The sequence below is a fragment of the Macrotis lagotis genome, chromosome 6 (assembly GCF_037893015.1).
Source record: "Macrotis lagotis isolate mMagLag1 chromosome 6, bilby.v1.9.chrom.fasta, whole genome shotgun sequence".
Taxonomy (NCBI): Eukaryota; Metazoa; Chordata; class Mammalia; order Peramelemorphia; family Peramelidae; genus Macrotis; species Macrotis lagotis.
Genome location: NC_133663.1, coordinates 185,563,087 through 185,579,588, shown reverse-complemented (window position 1 = coordinate 185,579,588; position 16,502 = coordinate 185,563,087). Strand labels below are relative to the sequence as shown.

At 41.6% G+C, this 16,502-nt stretch overlaps 1 protein-coding gene across 1 annotated transcript in view; it reads right to left on the bottom strand.

Moving 5' to 3' along the window:
* The window catches only part of LAMP1 (lysosomal associated membrane protein 1), a 36,863-nt gene extending 21,653 nt beyond the window's left edge, over positions 1 to 15,210 (bottom strand). Inside the window, exons 1-4 of the mRNA XM_074192087.1 lie at positions 14,885 to 15,210; positions 5,986 to 6,104; positions 4,982 to 5,204; positions 4,728 to 4,883 (exon numbers count right to left, since the gene is read on the bottom strand). Of these exons, the coding sequence (XP_074048188.1) occupies positions 4,728 to 4,883; positions 4,982 to 5,204; positions 5,986 to 6,104; positions 14,885 to 14,939 (553 nt within the window). The 5' untranslated portion in view covers positions 14,940 to 15,210. The remainder of the gene's footprint in view (positions 1 to 4,727; positions 4,884 to 4,981; positions 5,205 to 5,985; positions 6,105 to 14,884) is intronic.
* Positions 15,211 to 16,502: the final 1,292 nt, after the last annotated feature.

Below are 16,502 nucleotides of genomic sequence, written 5' to 3'. Positions count from 1 at the left end.
ACAAAAAACCATAAATGGTCAGACTCTTAGAGAAGCATGGAATGACTTACAGGATCTGATGCTGAGCGAAGGGAGCAGTACCAAGAGAACAATGTACACATTAACAATAACATTATGTGGGGCGGCTAGGTGGCCCTGGAGTCAGAAGTACCTGGGTTCAAATCCAGTATCAGACACTTAATAATTACCTAGCTGTGTGGCCTTGGGCAAGCCACTTAACCCCATTTGCCTTGCAAAAAAAGCCAAACCAGTAACATTATGAGATGATCAACCTTAATGCAAGCATCTCCTCTCAGCAGTTCAAAGAGCTAGGATAACAGTATTAGACTGGCTATGGACAATATTATCCCCATCCAGAGGAAGAAAAACAAAACAAAAAAACCCAACTGTTCAGAATCTGAGGAACACTTTATAAAAATTATCTCTTATGCATCTCTTTCCCTTAATTCTAATTCCTCATACCAAAAATAACTAATCTGTAAACATGTTTATCAAAAATATGCATATACACTGCTAACCTGACTTTGCTGCTGAGGGGAAGGGAGGGTGGAAGGAAATTTTGTAACTTAAAGATATGCATGTGCATATGGATTTTTTTCCCATCCATAAATTTTTTTTAAAATACAGACTGATCAAATATCTCATACTATTTACATAGTAAAAATGGAGAGAGAGAGATATGGGCTAGATATTATAAGTAGATGTATTCTGAACTGGCTGGATAGTTAAGACTAAAAAGATTGAATTAACTTCAGACTTACTGTGATATAGTATTCAAAAAAATTTAATGTGATACTAGGATAACAAAAAAATAGATGGGTAATAGACCTATTTACTATACTATGGTTCAGGCAGACCTATCAGGAGTCTAGGATTCAATTATGTGTCCTACTTTTAGAAAGAATACAGAAAAGCTAGTTAAGGACAATTTCAAAGAATTGTTTAAGATTTCATGCCACATCAGAATCATCTGAAGGAACTAGAGAGATTTAGTCTGGAAACACAGATGGGAAAGAGAGTGAGAGAGATGGTAAAAACTACTGTCTTCAAAATACTTGAAAGGCTATCAATATGGAAGATGGATTAGATTTGATCTGCTTTGCCCCTATGAGTGATGTGTAGGCTTGACAGGATAAACACTTACTTTTGACCTCAAAATAGAAAGGAAAAGAATGGGTCATCCTGTCCACCTGCCCTCCACCCAGCAAGGTCTTCAAATAAACTTACAGGTGTGCCAAAGATTTTTTTCAGGCATGGATTAGACTAGATCACCATTAAGGGACCTTCCAACTCTATACTTTTGTGGCCTTATAGATCATTTAGTTCCTCACAATTATTTAACTCTACCATTTTAAACATGGAAACATTTTCTTGTATCTTTTCCAACAAAATTCCTAACACAATTTCATCACACCCCCCCCCAACTTAAAATAGCTCCCTTAGTAAGGGGTGGGGTTCAACCTTTAAATTCTGCATTGAAGTAGCCAATAAAAACACTGCATACAGAAATCAATACCCATTCAGGAATAAAATGCAAACCACACCACCCACAAAAGCACAACAATATATGCAAAGCCCTCCGAGACCAGCTGCACTCAGTCTGCTTGGTAGTCAAGATAGTTCCTGCCCTTATTCTTTAAAATGAAATTACAAAGTCAAAAATTTTTTCTGAGGCGGCTAGGTATGCAATGGATAGAGCACCAGCCTTGGAGTCAGGAGTACATTAGTTTAAATCCAGCCTCAGACACTAGCTGTGTGTCCTTGGGCAAGTCACTTAACCCCATTTGCCTTGCAAAAAAAAAACCTAAAAAAATTTTAAAAAAATTTTCTGTTCCTACACATTTCTAGGTTCATGCTTTAAAGAAACCCACCTTGCAGAGTGCCATCTATATCCAGATAAAGAGCCGTGAAGTTTGAACAAAGTTCAAGGACTATTGCCTTTAATTTAGAAAAAAACATATCTTATTGTCTGATCTTGTTATCTCTTATACTTTTTGTCTCTTCCTTAAGGATGTGACTTCTCTCTCATCACACTCAATTTGGATCAATGTACAACATGGAAACAAAGTAAAGACTGACAGATTGCTTTCTGGGGGGGGGGGAGTAAGATTGAGGGGGAAATTGTAAAACTCAAATAATATCTTTAATAAAAAAAACAATAAAGAAACCCTCCGGGGGGGGGGGGGGCAGCTAAATAGCGCAGGGATAGACTACTGGAGTCAGGATGGCTCGAGTTCAAATTTGGCCTAAGAAACTTGATGCTTGCTAGATGTGACCCTGGGCAAATCAGTTAATCCCAGTGCCTTACACACACACACACAAAGAATTCCTTGGAGGACCCTCCTCCTCCAAAAGTACAATTCAACTTCAACTCCAATTGCAGAGATCACTTTTTTTTCGTTTTAGGTTTTTGCAAGGCAAATGGGGTTAAGTGGCTTGCCCAAGGCCACACAGCTAGGTAATTATTAAGTGTCTGAGACCATATTTGAACCCAGGTATTCCTGACTCCTGGGCCAATGCTCTATTCACTGTGCCACTTAGCCGCCCCATCACTTATTTTCTTAAGGCTAATTTGCAATCAATACCACAGCTGAATTCTCTTAGATGGGTAAATTAGTTATGCCTATTGGATTTTATTCCCTCAGTCTTCTATGAAGGGCAGACACTGCCTAGCTTTGGGTTAGGCACTCAGTCCAAATTATAACTGGTTCCTATTTTATACATGAAGAAAATTGTCACACTGAGATGGTGTGTGTCATGCCTAAAATTATACAACTAACTAGTGACTGAAAGGGAACTCGGATGAAATAAAAAAAGGCAATGGACTAGAAAGAGAATAGGTAGATGAAACTTTTTTAAGATCAAACTCTTAATTCTACTTGTACCATTAAGCTAAGTGACCATGGACAAACCAAAAATCTTTCTAAAGTCTTTTCTTGTAAGAACCTCTTCAAATCTAAAATTCTATAGCAAGTTTCCAAATTATTTTCTAGACCTACTCATGAAGATGAGGGATTTTTTCTCCATAAATAAGATGAAGGGCGGCTAGGTGGCGCAGTGGATAGAGCACCAGCTCTGGAGTCAGGAGTACCTGGGTTCAAATCTGGCCTCAGACACTTATTACCTAGCTGTGAGGCCTTGGGCAAACCACTTAACCCCATTGCCTTACAAAAAAAAAAAAAGTTCATAAATAAGACAAGATAATGGTATTTAGACTGCTTGCTTTTGTAAGGTAATGGGAGTCAAGATGGAGGAGCATTAGTGAAGAAGCCCAGGAAAGGTCTACTTCTCCAACCTCCTCCAAACATACCCATAAAATGTATTAGATTTAATTGTGATTGGGAAATCTCAAATAAAAAAAAAAATTTCAGTGAGCCAGGTGAAGGGATCTAGCAGGAAGGCTGTATACAGGTAAGAAGAGGTTCCAGATCCAAAATAGAGGGGAATAAACTTAAGCAGGATACAGGGAGAGTTCCAACTGGCAATTCTGCTGCTCAATATTCTAGTGCAGGGACACAGATCCAGGCCAGTCTGAGGAATAATTTCAAGCCCTAGGCTGGGTTCTGAGTTAAGGTTAGTTCAGAAGCAAGCAACAATTATGTGGTTTTAACTCCAGAAGCAAAGTGAGGTCTTAGTTCCAGATTCCACTTGTTTGAAGCTTGAAGTGGCATAACCAGGGCAAGAATCTTAAACCAAAGGGAAACCTGCAATTCTCTCACTCTGAACCAGCAGAATGTTCCAACTAGCTGATAGTTACTGAATCTAGCAGTTTTAAAACTCCAAACGGGGCAAGCTCACACAACTAATCCCAGGTCAGTAATTTGCAAAACTCAGGAGTAGGAGGGCAATGATCAGACTTTGTCCTGGATTAGGCCACTTTGGGAGAACTGAAAGCTTGCAGATTCCGAACCTAAGAAATCCCCAAGATCCCAATATACAGCTCAATATCTCAAGAGAGCAGCAACAGGACCAGCCTTCCCTCCAGAAATTCAGAATCCAATCCTAATATATTAAAAATTATTACAGTGACAGGGAAGCTGAAGATAAACTCGAAAGAAAGCAATCTACAAGCAAAATCTCAAAGAAAACACAGCTTGGGCTACAATTCAACCCAAGTTTCTGAAAGAAATGAAACGAGTTAAAAAGTATTAAAAAGGATTTAAATAGGATGGCTAGGTGGCGCAGTGGATAGAGCACTGGCCCTGGAATCAGGAGTACCTGAGTTCAAATCTGGCCTCAGACACTCAATAAATTACCTAGTTGTGTGCCCCTGGGCAAGCCACTTAACCCCATTGCCTTGCAAAAAAACTAAAAAAAGAAAAAAGATTTAAATTAAAAAAGTCAAATGAGAGGACTAACAAGAAAAACTAGGAATTAAGATCCATGAAAGAAATGGAAAGAAAACTAAAAGGCTGGAACAAAAGGTACAAAACTGAGAAACAAACTTGGAATGGCCCAAACAGAAGCTAATGAGATGACACAAGCTCCCAGCACTTTACTCCTTTAAACTAGGACTCACCAATCCTAATCAAAAAGGCCAACATAGCTAAAAAGAAAGGGATGGTATGGTGGATGGCTCTCCTTAAACAGTGCAGTTTGCCAACTTTATTAGCGGCTGCCAAAATGAATGCTTATCCACAATTTTACCCAGACATAAAGCAATGTGAACATAGTAATGTTCAGTCACTGAAAACAAGGCAAATGATTGAATAATTAAAAGCACTTACCTTCCTTGCTGAAGTTATTATTTGAAATGTATGCCTGAATGGTGACGTCACTGAGGGTAACTGTTACATTATTCATGGTTATTTGGCTGCTGCTGACACATCTGTATTTTTTATCTATATCTGCTTGAATATTAGTTTTGGATTCCACACTCAATTCTGTATAATGACAAAAAAATTTACAAATATAGCAGAATTTCATAACAGCTCCCTCCCAAAATTTTCTCCATAAACTAGTAAAATACATTTTTCCTTACCTTTGGGACTTGCACTTGCATTAGGGAAAAAAGTTCCATCAGATAAGTTATAAGTAAAACTTAATAGTTGAACTTGGTAATTCTTTGTAGTCCTTGTGAAATTCAGAGTCAAAGAATGTCCTTCTCCAAAACCAATAACTAGGACAGGATTAGAAGAATTCTCTTTACCACAACTGCTGCTATTCAATAACACTGCATTTTGTGGAAGTTCAAAAGTTGTATTCTACAACACAATTACATTGAAACTTTGTTAGAATAAAGTTTATTAAGTGAATTCAAAGGTACAGAATTCTGTACAGATCAGCACTGGTCCCCTAACAGTTGTTTAAGGTAAGCAGCTGCCTTTGAAAGGTTGTGATTTGACTATAAATAATCAGTATTGACCCAGAGGTTGGGAGATGACCCCAGGATTCACTGATTTCTAAGGCTTGCTCTTTATTGACCCCAAGTCAAAAACAGTTCAAATGAAACACAGTAGCAAAAATGATAAAAAAAATGGGTTAGGCTAGTATAGATTTTAAACTGCACACCTTGTTATGTTAAAAGGAATGGCAATCCACTTTATATAAGTGAAAAAAAATCACAAAGTTACCTGCCAATAACATTGTTTCTGCTTTTAATTACTTATTGAGAAAAGTGTCTAAGATTTAAAATGTAGTAGATAAACTGCCAATTTGTTTTTATAATCTATTTTTCTCACTGAAATACACTAGACAGAAAGTATAGAGCAAAAGAGCAGATATTCATGCAAAGGCAATAACTACTTCAGATCCCAATTAACTTTTCCCCAGGGCAGGGAAGCAAATACTTCTTAAAACTTGTCTTCTGAGTATACTTTAGTCAAAGAAACCCTTAGCCTCTTTACTTTTCCAGCAATAGATTTCAGAGTAAGAATGACAATAGTATCAACATAGGAGCTGGTGAAAGTAAAACATAGTACTGTTGAAAGCTAAAAAAAATAAGACTAAATATAATGTTTGTTAAAATCTTGAACCATTACTCACCACAAAACCACTTTTAGTGCTATAGTTCATAAAAAAGACAGCTGAGAAGTTAGCCATTATGCATGCAGCTTCAGTGTCATTTCTCACCACAAATATTGAAGATGCAACATGTATGAGTCCTGTCAATAAGAGGGGGAAAAAATCAAGAATTTATATGAAAATTATCTTTTGGAAAACAGGCTATTTTAAACTGAGGTGTTTTTTTCCCCAAAAAAATCATGTATCACAGAATTTGAGAGAAAGAAACATATGCAGTCATTCCCTAGTCCAACCTCATACATGAATATCCTCTAACTCAAAAGAATCTTAAACCTCTGCTTTTGGGGGGGCAGGTGGAAAGAAGAATCTAGCACTGAGAGGTGCAAGCCATTCCACTTTTGGACAACTCTAATTTTTCAATTTTTCCTGATGTTAAGCCTAAATTTACCTCTTTTCAACTTATACTGAAACAGGTTTAAACTTTCCCTCACTTGATAACCCTTCAAAAATCACTACACACAGCAGATCACGTCCCTCCTGTGTTTTCTCAAATACAGATCCAGATTCCTTCAACTGATCTTCTTATCACATCCTCAGGACTCTTACCATCCTTTTTAAACCGTGGTATTCAGAACTGAACACAAAACTCCAGAAGAGGTCTGACAAGGACAGAGGACAATGAGATTATCACCTCTCTATTCTTGGAAGTTATAGCCCCCCTTTTTTTCTGTTGGGTTTTTTTTTACAAGGCACACCGGGTAGGTTAAAGTGGCTTGCCCAAGGCCACACAGCTAGGTAATAATATATTAAGTGTCTGAGGCCGGATTTGAACTCAGGTACTCCTGACTCCAGGGTCAGTGCTCTGTCCACTGAGCCTCCTAGTTGTCCCAAGTTATGGCCCTCTTAATGTAGCCCAAGACTGTATTAACTTATTCTGCTTGCTATATCACAGTGCTAGCTCATACTGAATTCATAAAAACCTTCAGATCCTTTTGAGAACACTGCCAACCCATGTCTCTCCCATTTTTTTAATTTGTGGGCTTGAATTTTTATCACTGCCTATGTAATAAGACCTATATAGCCTGTCAGGATCCTGTCACTTTTCAGGAAGTATGCAAGCTATCCTGCTACCTTTTCTATCTTCAGAAACTTTGGTGAGCATAATATCACTGCCTTTATCCCAATCATTAAAAAACTGTCAAAATGCACTCTTTCCAAATCTAGATCCTGGAATACTCTGCCGGACACCTTCTTGCCATAAAGACATCAAACAATTAACCACTATTAGGTTTCAACCTATATGTGAACATGTCTGCATATCTTCTCCATAAGAATAGTGTGAAATATTTTTATCAAAAGTTTTAATAAAATCAATAACCATATTGTATAATGATCAGCTGTGAAGGACTAAGATATTCCTCTGTGTGAGCCAACATAAATGCTATCCACTTTGAGAGAGAGTATTTTCACTTTCTTTTCTTTTTTTTCTGGGTCTACATGACTAATAAAGAATATGACTTTGCAATATGACTAAGAAATATGCTTTGAATGACTTCACATACAAAATCTATATCTATATCTACATCAAAGTGCTAGCTTTCTCAAAGGGGAGAAGAGGAAGAAAGCAGGAAGAAAATTTGGAACTCCTATTTTTAAAAAACATTCTTTAAGGAGCAGCTAAGTAATACAGTAGACAGAGTGTCACATCTGGAGTCAGATTCAAATCCCAGAGTTCAAGTCTGGTCAAGTCTGGTCTCAATCACTCACTAGCTAAGTCATTTCCCACTCACTCCATTTGTCTCAGTTTCCTCATGTCAAATGAGTTGGGAGAAGGAAAATGGCAAACCATTCTATTATCTTTTCCAAGAAAACTTCAAATGGAGTCATGAAGAATCATGGCACAATTGAAGTAACTGAACAACAAAAATCCACATATAAACTACATCCACAATATTCATCACATCTATGTTTAGTTATTCTGTCAAAAAAAAAATAGAAAATGAGGCCATGTTCACTTTTTTTTTGTATTCATTGCTTCCCTTTCTGGTATTCACCATCTACCTTTTTAATGATTTTCCAAGGAATTTAAATTAAGTTCATTGATCTATAGTTTACAAACTCTGTATTCTTTCCTTTTTTTTGAAAACAGAAATAAAACTTGATTTTATCCAATCTCATGATGGCTCTTATTTTTCCACAAAATTATTCAAATATTACTGAGTGTTATTACACAATCATATCTGCCAATTCTTTCAAAATTCAGCAATGTAGTTTATCTATAGGCAATGCTCAGAGAATTCTCAAAAGTAATAATTCATCAAGAATAGCTAAGTCATGTTACTATGGCCATACCTTTTTATTGTCATTTCCAGGTTAAAGTTTATTCATTTTTGAAGAACAGAAACAAGAAACGCCTTTGCTTTCTTTCTGTTGACATCCCATCAACCTCAAGCAAAGGTCCTAGCCCCCCTTCTTTGCTCATCTTCCCCCATCCCCCCATATAATTTAAAAAGCCTCAGTTCATTTTGAGGTTTGAATTTTCTTACACTACTTTTTACAGGTCTATATACATTTCTTTGTTCAGTTTCTGGTTAACCTGACTTCCTTTCATTCACTGTACCTTTTTCCCCCCTTTAAGTTGCCAGCTGAGTCTTGCTGTGTTTCCAAATCAGTCTCTTAAAAAAAAAACCCCATTTTTCTTCCTCATTGGAATTTTTTCCTTTTGGTCTTCAGAAATTTATTTTTGAACATCTCTCATCTTTTTTTTTTTAGGTTTTTGCAAGGCAAATGAGGTTAAGTGGCTTGCCCAAGGCCACACAGCTAGGTAATTATTAAGAGTCTGAGACCGGATTTGAACCCAGGTACTCCTGACTCCAAGGCTGGCGCTTTATCCACTATGCTACCTAGCCACCCCTAATCTCTCATCTTTCTAGTCTTCTGACCTCATCATTGTCTCAATCTGCCTCCTCTAGCCATTCTCAATCCTCATCCTTATTGACTTCTCTGCATCTGACACTGAAAACTTTAACTATACACACACACACACACACACACACACACACACACACACACACACACACAGAGCCTCTCCTTTCTATGAATTTTCATGACACTTCTAGCTGCCTAACCATTCCTTTTGTCTCTTGCTGGACTATCATCCAAATCAGGCCCCTCTCCTAAACCCTCTTCCATCTAAATTTTCTCAGCTATTTCAGTGGCTGTCCCACATACCTGCAACATACTCCCTCACTCTAACATTTTCAAATTCCCTAATTTCCCTTTAAGAGTCAGCTCAAAAGGAACCATTTACATGACATTCCTGAACATCTTCCTATCAGTAACTAACTTCCCTTCAAAATTACTTTATAACTATTTTGAACACACACACACACACACACACACACACACACACACACACACACACATAAGCCTCCTGGCTGTGGTAAACCGGATGTGGTAGCCAAGTCAAACACCACATCCCCCTTCAGACCATCCTGATGGGTGTATGTACAGGATGAGACTACTCCCACCTCCCAGTCTTAGGAAAAGGACTGTCCTAGAAATCACAGGTTATGGTCCCACAAGTATTACCCAAGGAAGTTACTGTGAAGAAGGGGTGCACTTTCCTTAATACCACAAGCAGCAGCCACAGCTAAGGGCCCACCAAAAGGCAGCCCCACTCCTTGTGGCCTCTATCTGCAGAGGTGCTTCATTAAGTTCCGCAAAACCCAAAAGTTCTCATCAAAGTCCTTGACACTGCCAAATGGTTCAACACCAGAAATGATAATCTCATGATTGGAAATGACATAAAATATATTGCCATCTCTATTTTCCAACTGACTTGCAGTTGAAACTAAGTCATTTCCCCATTATATTGTGAATTCCTTGAGAACAGAAACTGTTTCTGCTTTTCTCTTTGTATTCTAATTGCTAAGTAGGTGCTTAATAAATTCATTCCCTTCATTCATTCATTGACTCATGTTGCCATCCTCAGAGGGACTTTAACAGTAACTTTTTCCACTCTTGATTTTGTACAACCAGCAACTAACAGAGTATCACGCTTATAATACTTAAAAACTACAATGGCCTGTGGTTCAAAGTCCAAATGATTGAGCATTCTCCAGATTAGACACCCAATTTTTAATCAGCCAAAGCCATCTTTAAACAGTCTTTCAGTCTTTAAAAGGTGTAGAGTAGGAACTTTAATATAGTACTACATTCCATGCTTCCCTGCCTTGTGAAAGTAATACTGAACTTCTTTGTCTCATACAATATAGATGTTATATAATAATAGTACTGCTGTAATAGTAATGCTTAAATAGTGATCAAGGATGTACAGGGGTTGTTACTAAGTACATTAAATGATCCCAGAATATTAAGCATTAAGCTTCCTTGCACCCTTGATTTTTCTAGAACCATAGCTCTAATAAGCTATGAACTAGGAAACAAGATTATAGCTAAAGTCCCTCTAAGCACTACAAATTTGGAGGCAGCTGATGGAATGAACTCAAATTCAGCCTAAAATGTGACTCTGGACAAATCACTTAACCTGTTTACCTCAGTTTCTGAGTTGTAAAATAGGGATAATAACACTTCCTTCCCAGGGTTGTGGAGAGGATCAAATGAAATATTTGCAAAAAAAGCACTGAGCCTAAAGAACTATATGAATGTTTAGTTCCTTCCTCTCTATCACCAATCTTACCAGAATTATACCTAATTAACAGTAGGATCAGAGTTTCAATGATTTGACAGGTTGGGATTAGATTGACTCATCATGTCCCTTGCAGCTTTCAATTCCCAATCTCTGGGAAAACAAAATATTACTAGAATGCAGTTTCAATTTAAAAATAAAGCAGAAAGGAATCAAATCAATTAAGAATACCTACTGTACTCTGTACAGAGGATATCAAGATAAATCATGTCTTGCCCTCAAGAAGCTTCCATATTATTCAGGTGGGTCTTGAATTTTTTTGTAGAATACATGTTCTATTAAAACTTGATACTTCTATATAAATTCTGGACCATACTATATCAATTTTCCTTCCAGTAGCTTCAAATACTAAATTTTATTTCCAAGACAAAAAAAAACCCCAATGAATTACCTGTATAGTCTGTTTTTCATCAATTAATATAATCTGACTTGAAATACCATATTAGTTCATTCTGGAACAACTCCAAAATGAAAGGATTTCCTAGCCTATTATCTATGATTGCAAAAGTTCCAATTTAGAATTATACTCACTAGGATAGGTTCTTTCTATAATTTGATCAGAACTAAGAACTTCTTGATTAGACAAACTGCATAAGGGGGCAGCTAGGTGGTGCATCGGACTCACTGGTCCTGGAGTCAGGACCTGAGCTCAAATTTGACCTCAGACACTTTTTGGGCAAGCCTCAACTCCTCCATTGACTTGCAAAAAAAATGTATAAAAACCAATAAAGAACAATGGGAGCAGAAGATTTGGATTTGGTCAAAGTTCTAACTTGTGGTATGACCTTAGAAAATTACTGAACCTTTAAAAAGCTACTTCCTCTTATGTAAAATGAGAGGTGGGGATTAGATTGGCTCTATCATCTCCTTTCTGGCTTTCAATTCTCAATCTGAGATAGCAAAATATTATTAGAATGCTTATGCATACACATTTAATTATATTTTTTATTTAAAATAAAGCAAAAAAAATAACTCAGTATGGAAGAGAGGTTATCACATCTAATTATTAACCATGTTCATATAATCTTGCTGTCCAGAAATCTCACAATTGCAATATAATACATTTCAACATATTTCAGGAAAGTTTCTAAGGCAGATTTAAAGATACTTAAGGTATCAAAATTTTTAAAAATGCTTAAATTATACTCTTCTATAAAAATCAAAGATTATTTTACTCTTTTGAACTAATTCATAATTTTGGTGTAGGTAGTTATTTCTTTCCAACAGCCTTTGATATCTCTTTGAGAATCCTCCTCAGAACATTTATCCAATTTTCCCTAAGTCTTTTTTTTTTAGGTTTTTGCAAGGCAAAGGGGTTTAAGTGGCTTGCCCAAGGCCACACAGCTAGGTAATTATTAAGTGTCTAAGATCCAATTTGAACCCAGGTACTGCTGACTCCAGGGCTTTATCCACTTACCCACTGCCCCACCTAGCCGCCCCTGCCCTAAGTCTTTTTAAAAATTTATTGATAATTTTTCAAGGGTTGCTGGAACTTCCCCCACAAGAAATAACCTATCTCTCAACTACTCAGTCTTTATCCTGTTAAATATGTCTCTATAATAAACTAAGATATTGTTCAGAAACTAAAAAGTCAAGAAAACTTCTCTTTCCCAGTCTATGCATTAATAGGAAGAGAAATTAGGCAATAAGTTAACCTAATACTTTAAATTCTAAAATGCTGACTTGACTGAAAATTGCCTATTTCATTTTAGTATGGCTTTTTCAAATAAGTAAGATATCCAAAATTACACAATTGCTTGTTTTGTGAATGTATTGAAGGAGAAAAAATTCAGAGAAACCAATTTATATAATCTGCTGTTGATGGTGGATGTTCTCTTAACCTTCACAAAATTTTCCTGAGTATATACATTATAAAAACAAACTTCACACCTTCACAATTCTGAAGATCATATGTACTTTAGCTCTAAATTCTAGGATTGATTGTACTTTTGGCAGAAAAAAATTTATTTATTCCGGTCTTTTGATTCAAATAAAAATGTACCCTGACAACAAGTCCCATTTAATTTCCTTTGGGGGGGGGGAATTCAGCCAATCATTTATAAGAAAATTTGAGTTGGCTAAAGTTTCCAATTCAAAGTTAATGCATACATAGTAAGTTTATCCAAGTAACTAGTATGATACAAAGAACCCAATGGATGTATAATTATGTATTAATGGGAAAATGGGAAAAAAATAATGAACATTATAAACCTGTGGTAAATTATGACTTTTCTTTCATTTAAGGAAGGGTCAATTGTTAAGGTTCTTAGTCCAGTGAAAAAGTGGTCTTGTATTAGAAACACTAACAGTAGTCAGTTGGAGGAATATAATGTTTTTCCTTTAATATAGTCTATAAGACCTTTGCTTTTTTGCTAGACTTCATTTCATTTAAGTCAAATTTCATTTCAATAAATTAATTCTTAACACAAGGTGTGAAAGTAAGACAGTCTTTCCACATAAAAAAACAATTTTGTAATTTTGGATATTTTTCTTATTTCAATGTGAGGTTTTAAGAAAGTCACCCAAAAATGAAACAGGCAACTTCAGCCAGATCTGCATTTTAATAAATAATTAGTGTCTAATTTCTCTTCCTGTTGATTCACAGATTGAGGAAGAGATTAGTTTTCCTGCCTTTTACTCTCTAAGCAATTTCTAAATTTATCATAAAGGATGAACTTAACAGGAAAAGGAATGAGTGGTTGAGAGATGGATTATTTTTGAGTGAAAAGTAAGAATTTAAACCATATAATCAATTAGAGCACCTTAGGGTGTGTAATTGAAAATATATATATATGCTATCCTTCATTTCTTGGTGAAATAAGACACTGACAATTTGTTGATTTCTAATCTTGCCACCGGTTTCCAAAAGGTTTCAAGAGACTGCCTGGGTTCTAGGTATACTCTAAGCTTCTAAATTCAACAAAGGAAACAAGCTGTTATTGTATGAGCAAAGAATGTCTTTTTCTCCCAAATTCAAGTAGGTTAATTGTGAAAACAAATTGGAAAAATGAGTTATAATGCTTGTTAGAATTTCTAATAAAATATTGTGGGTATCGTATTTGAGCAAGGCAAAATAGCTGACTCGTTCAAACAATGCCACTTGCAACTAATTACACAGGATGGCAAGGTTCACCGGTCACATGCAATGGTTTCAAATTTACTACTGGAACAAGGTCATCTCTACAGATGATTCAGAATTCTTTTACTCCACAGAGAGTAGTAGCATTAACGTGTGCTTGGAGGTGACTCGATTTAAGGGATATTTCACGAGTGTGAATATCTTTAAGCATTTACACGCATTTCACTTTCTGAAAAACCAAAGACATTCTAATCACTGAAAACTTACAAGTAATGGAAAGGGGAATACAAGGAACCACCCCGGAGATCCGTTAGTAAGTTAACAACAGGTGGGGGGGGAGCGAGAGAATAGATCTACTGTTTAGTTAAAAGCGTGTTTTAAGAGTTTGACAGATAGGGATGGAATATGATCATGGGTGCTGAGCTCCTTTTCCAAGAAGTCCTTGGCCTCTCGCCGAGATCCCCAGGGGCCGGCTACATCTGAGAGGGGAGGCCGCCCCCCCGCGTATGTGTAGTGTCGGAGCCCGAGGAGAAGGCAGGCAGGCAGGGAAGGGTCCGGTCCGCGTCCGAGAGCTGGAGGGCCCGGCTCGGGGGTGAGCGCCTCGCCCGAGGGCAGGGGCGCCGCCCCGCTCCGACCCCGGGCCCGTGGCGGATCCTCCCCCGTTCCCAGCCCCCGGCGGCTTGGGATCCGGCCGACTCCCGGGACCCGCAGGACGGGCGGGGGCGGTGTTGCGAAACCCGAGGCCTGGGAGGCCCGGCCCGGCCCGGCTCCAGTCCCCAGCGGCGGGGTGGCGGCCCTCAGGCCCGGCCCAGCTCCAGTCCCCGGCGGCGGGGTGGCGGCCCTCAGGCCCGGCCCAGCTCCAGCCCCCGCCGGCGGGGTGGCGGCCCTCAGGCCCGGCCCGGCTCCAGTCCCCGCCGGCGGGGTGGCGGCCCTCACGGCGGGCCTCAGGCCCAGGTCCCGCCTCGGTTTAAACCCTCCACGCGGAAGGCCGGCGGGAGCGGCGGGCCGAGGCCTCGGGGCCCGCTGCCCATCGCCGCCCGGCCCCGGCCCGGCCCTCCTCCCCCGCCGGCAGCCCGGCCTGCGCCCGTCCTCCTACCAGGCCGGGCCCCTCCCCGCCGCCTCCATCTTACCGAGAAGCAGCAAGAGCAGCCGCTGGGCCGTCCGGGCGCCGCCGGGAGCAGCCATGGGTGCGGGGGGCGGCTCGGCGGGCTGGGGGCGCGCCGCGGGGGGCCGGGGGCGCGAGGCGCGCTGGGGGAGCCGGGCGGGCGGCGGTTGGCAGTGACGACGGCGGCGGCGGGGGGCGAGGGGCACCCCGACCTGCTGGCCGCCGATGGGGAGGGGGGCTAAGGGCGCGGAGGGGCGGACGACGTCTCGGCCCGCAGAGAAGCCCCCGGCGCTCCGGCTACCGCAGCTCAAGGAGACCCCGGCGGACGGCTTCGGGGATCATGTGACCGCCGCAGCGAGACCGCCCCCTCCCCCACGCCGTCACGTGAGACCTGCGGAGAGGGTGGGGGTGGGGGCGAGGGGAGCTCTCGCGAGAGGATGCGCTCCCCGGCCCCGGGCTCCCGCCCGCTCTGGCCCCGGCCCGGCCCGGCCCGGCCCTCCTTCCCCCCCCGGCGTGGGGCTGGGGAGGGCGGCCTCAGCTCCCGGCGTGGGGCGCCCGGCCGGCCTGGCAGTGGGAGTGGGCCAGCGGGCCGGCCGCCTGGCTCCCCAAGGCCTGGCCCGGGCGCCCGAGCCCAAGCCCGGCGTCCACGCGGGGCGGGACGGGGAGAGGGGAAAGTGAGCGCAGGGAAAAGGGCCGGAGGGAAGGCGGAGAAAGGGACAGTGCGCCCGGGGCGCGGGAGGAAGCCCGACGGGGAAGTGGAAACTCTGATGGGGCCGCTTTGCTTTCTCCCTTGCGCGGCACGGGCGGTGGCGCCCCCGGCTGGCATCCCCCGGCTGGCAGCGCCCCCGGCTGGCATCCCCCGGCTGGCAGCGAGAGGGCACGGCTCTGACCTGCGGGAAAGGCGCCTTGACCCCGGGCGGGGGGGGTGGGGAGCGTGGGCCCGGCTCTGGGGTCCTGGTACACCGGCATTACCGCAAAACAGGGGAGGGGGCGCCGGGACAGCCAGGAGGACCCGGGGGCAGAGGGGCAAAGGGAGGCGGCCGGGAGCCTGGCAGCGCGCTGGCGCCAGAAGAGCCCCCCGGACTGGAGTGCCATCGAGGGGGAGCGACCCCCAGCCCAGAGGAACCCCAGAGCCCTCGGGGGGGAGGCATCTGGGGGGCCCGGTCACCGGACCCCACTGTGCGAGGGGGAGCTTCAAGGGCAAAAGAGGGGGCCGACACTAGGGGTAGCACGCGGGCAGATGGCAGGCCCAAGGGAGGAGCTGGGGGCAAGCAGGAGTTTCCCTTTGAGCCTCGAGGGTGCCGAGTGCCCGGAGCCCTGGGAAGGAGCCAGGGTCGGGCCGCTGCCCCAGGAAAGCCACTCAAGGGGCCGAGGGGGATCCGACAAGGAGGGCCAGTTAGGAGGCTGTTTTTATAAGCCTTATGGTAGGTGAAAAAACTGCTGAATGAGGGTAGAGATTCTTCAAATGGGAAAAAAGGACAGGTTCAAGAGAAGTCATAAGAGAGTATCTTGCAGGGCAGGAAGCGTTCCATTTTTGACTTTGGATCCCTACAACTTAGAACAGTGCCAGGTGGATCACAGGTATTTAATGTATGTCCAAACTGAACTCCCCCTCTGCAATATTTTAGAGGGCTCACCATCCT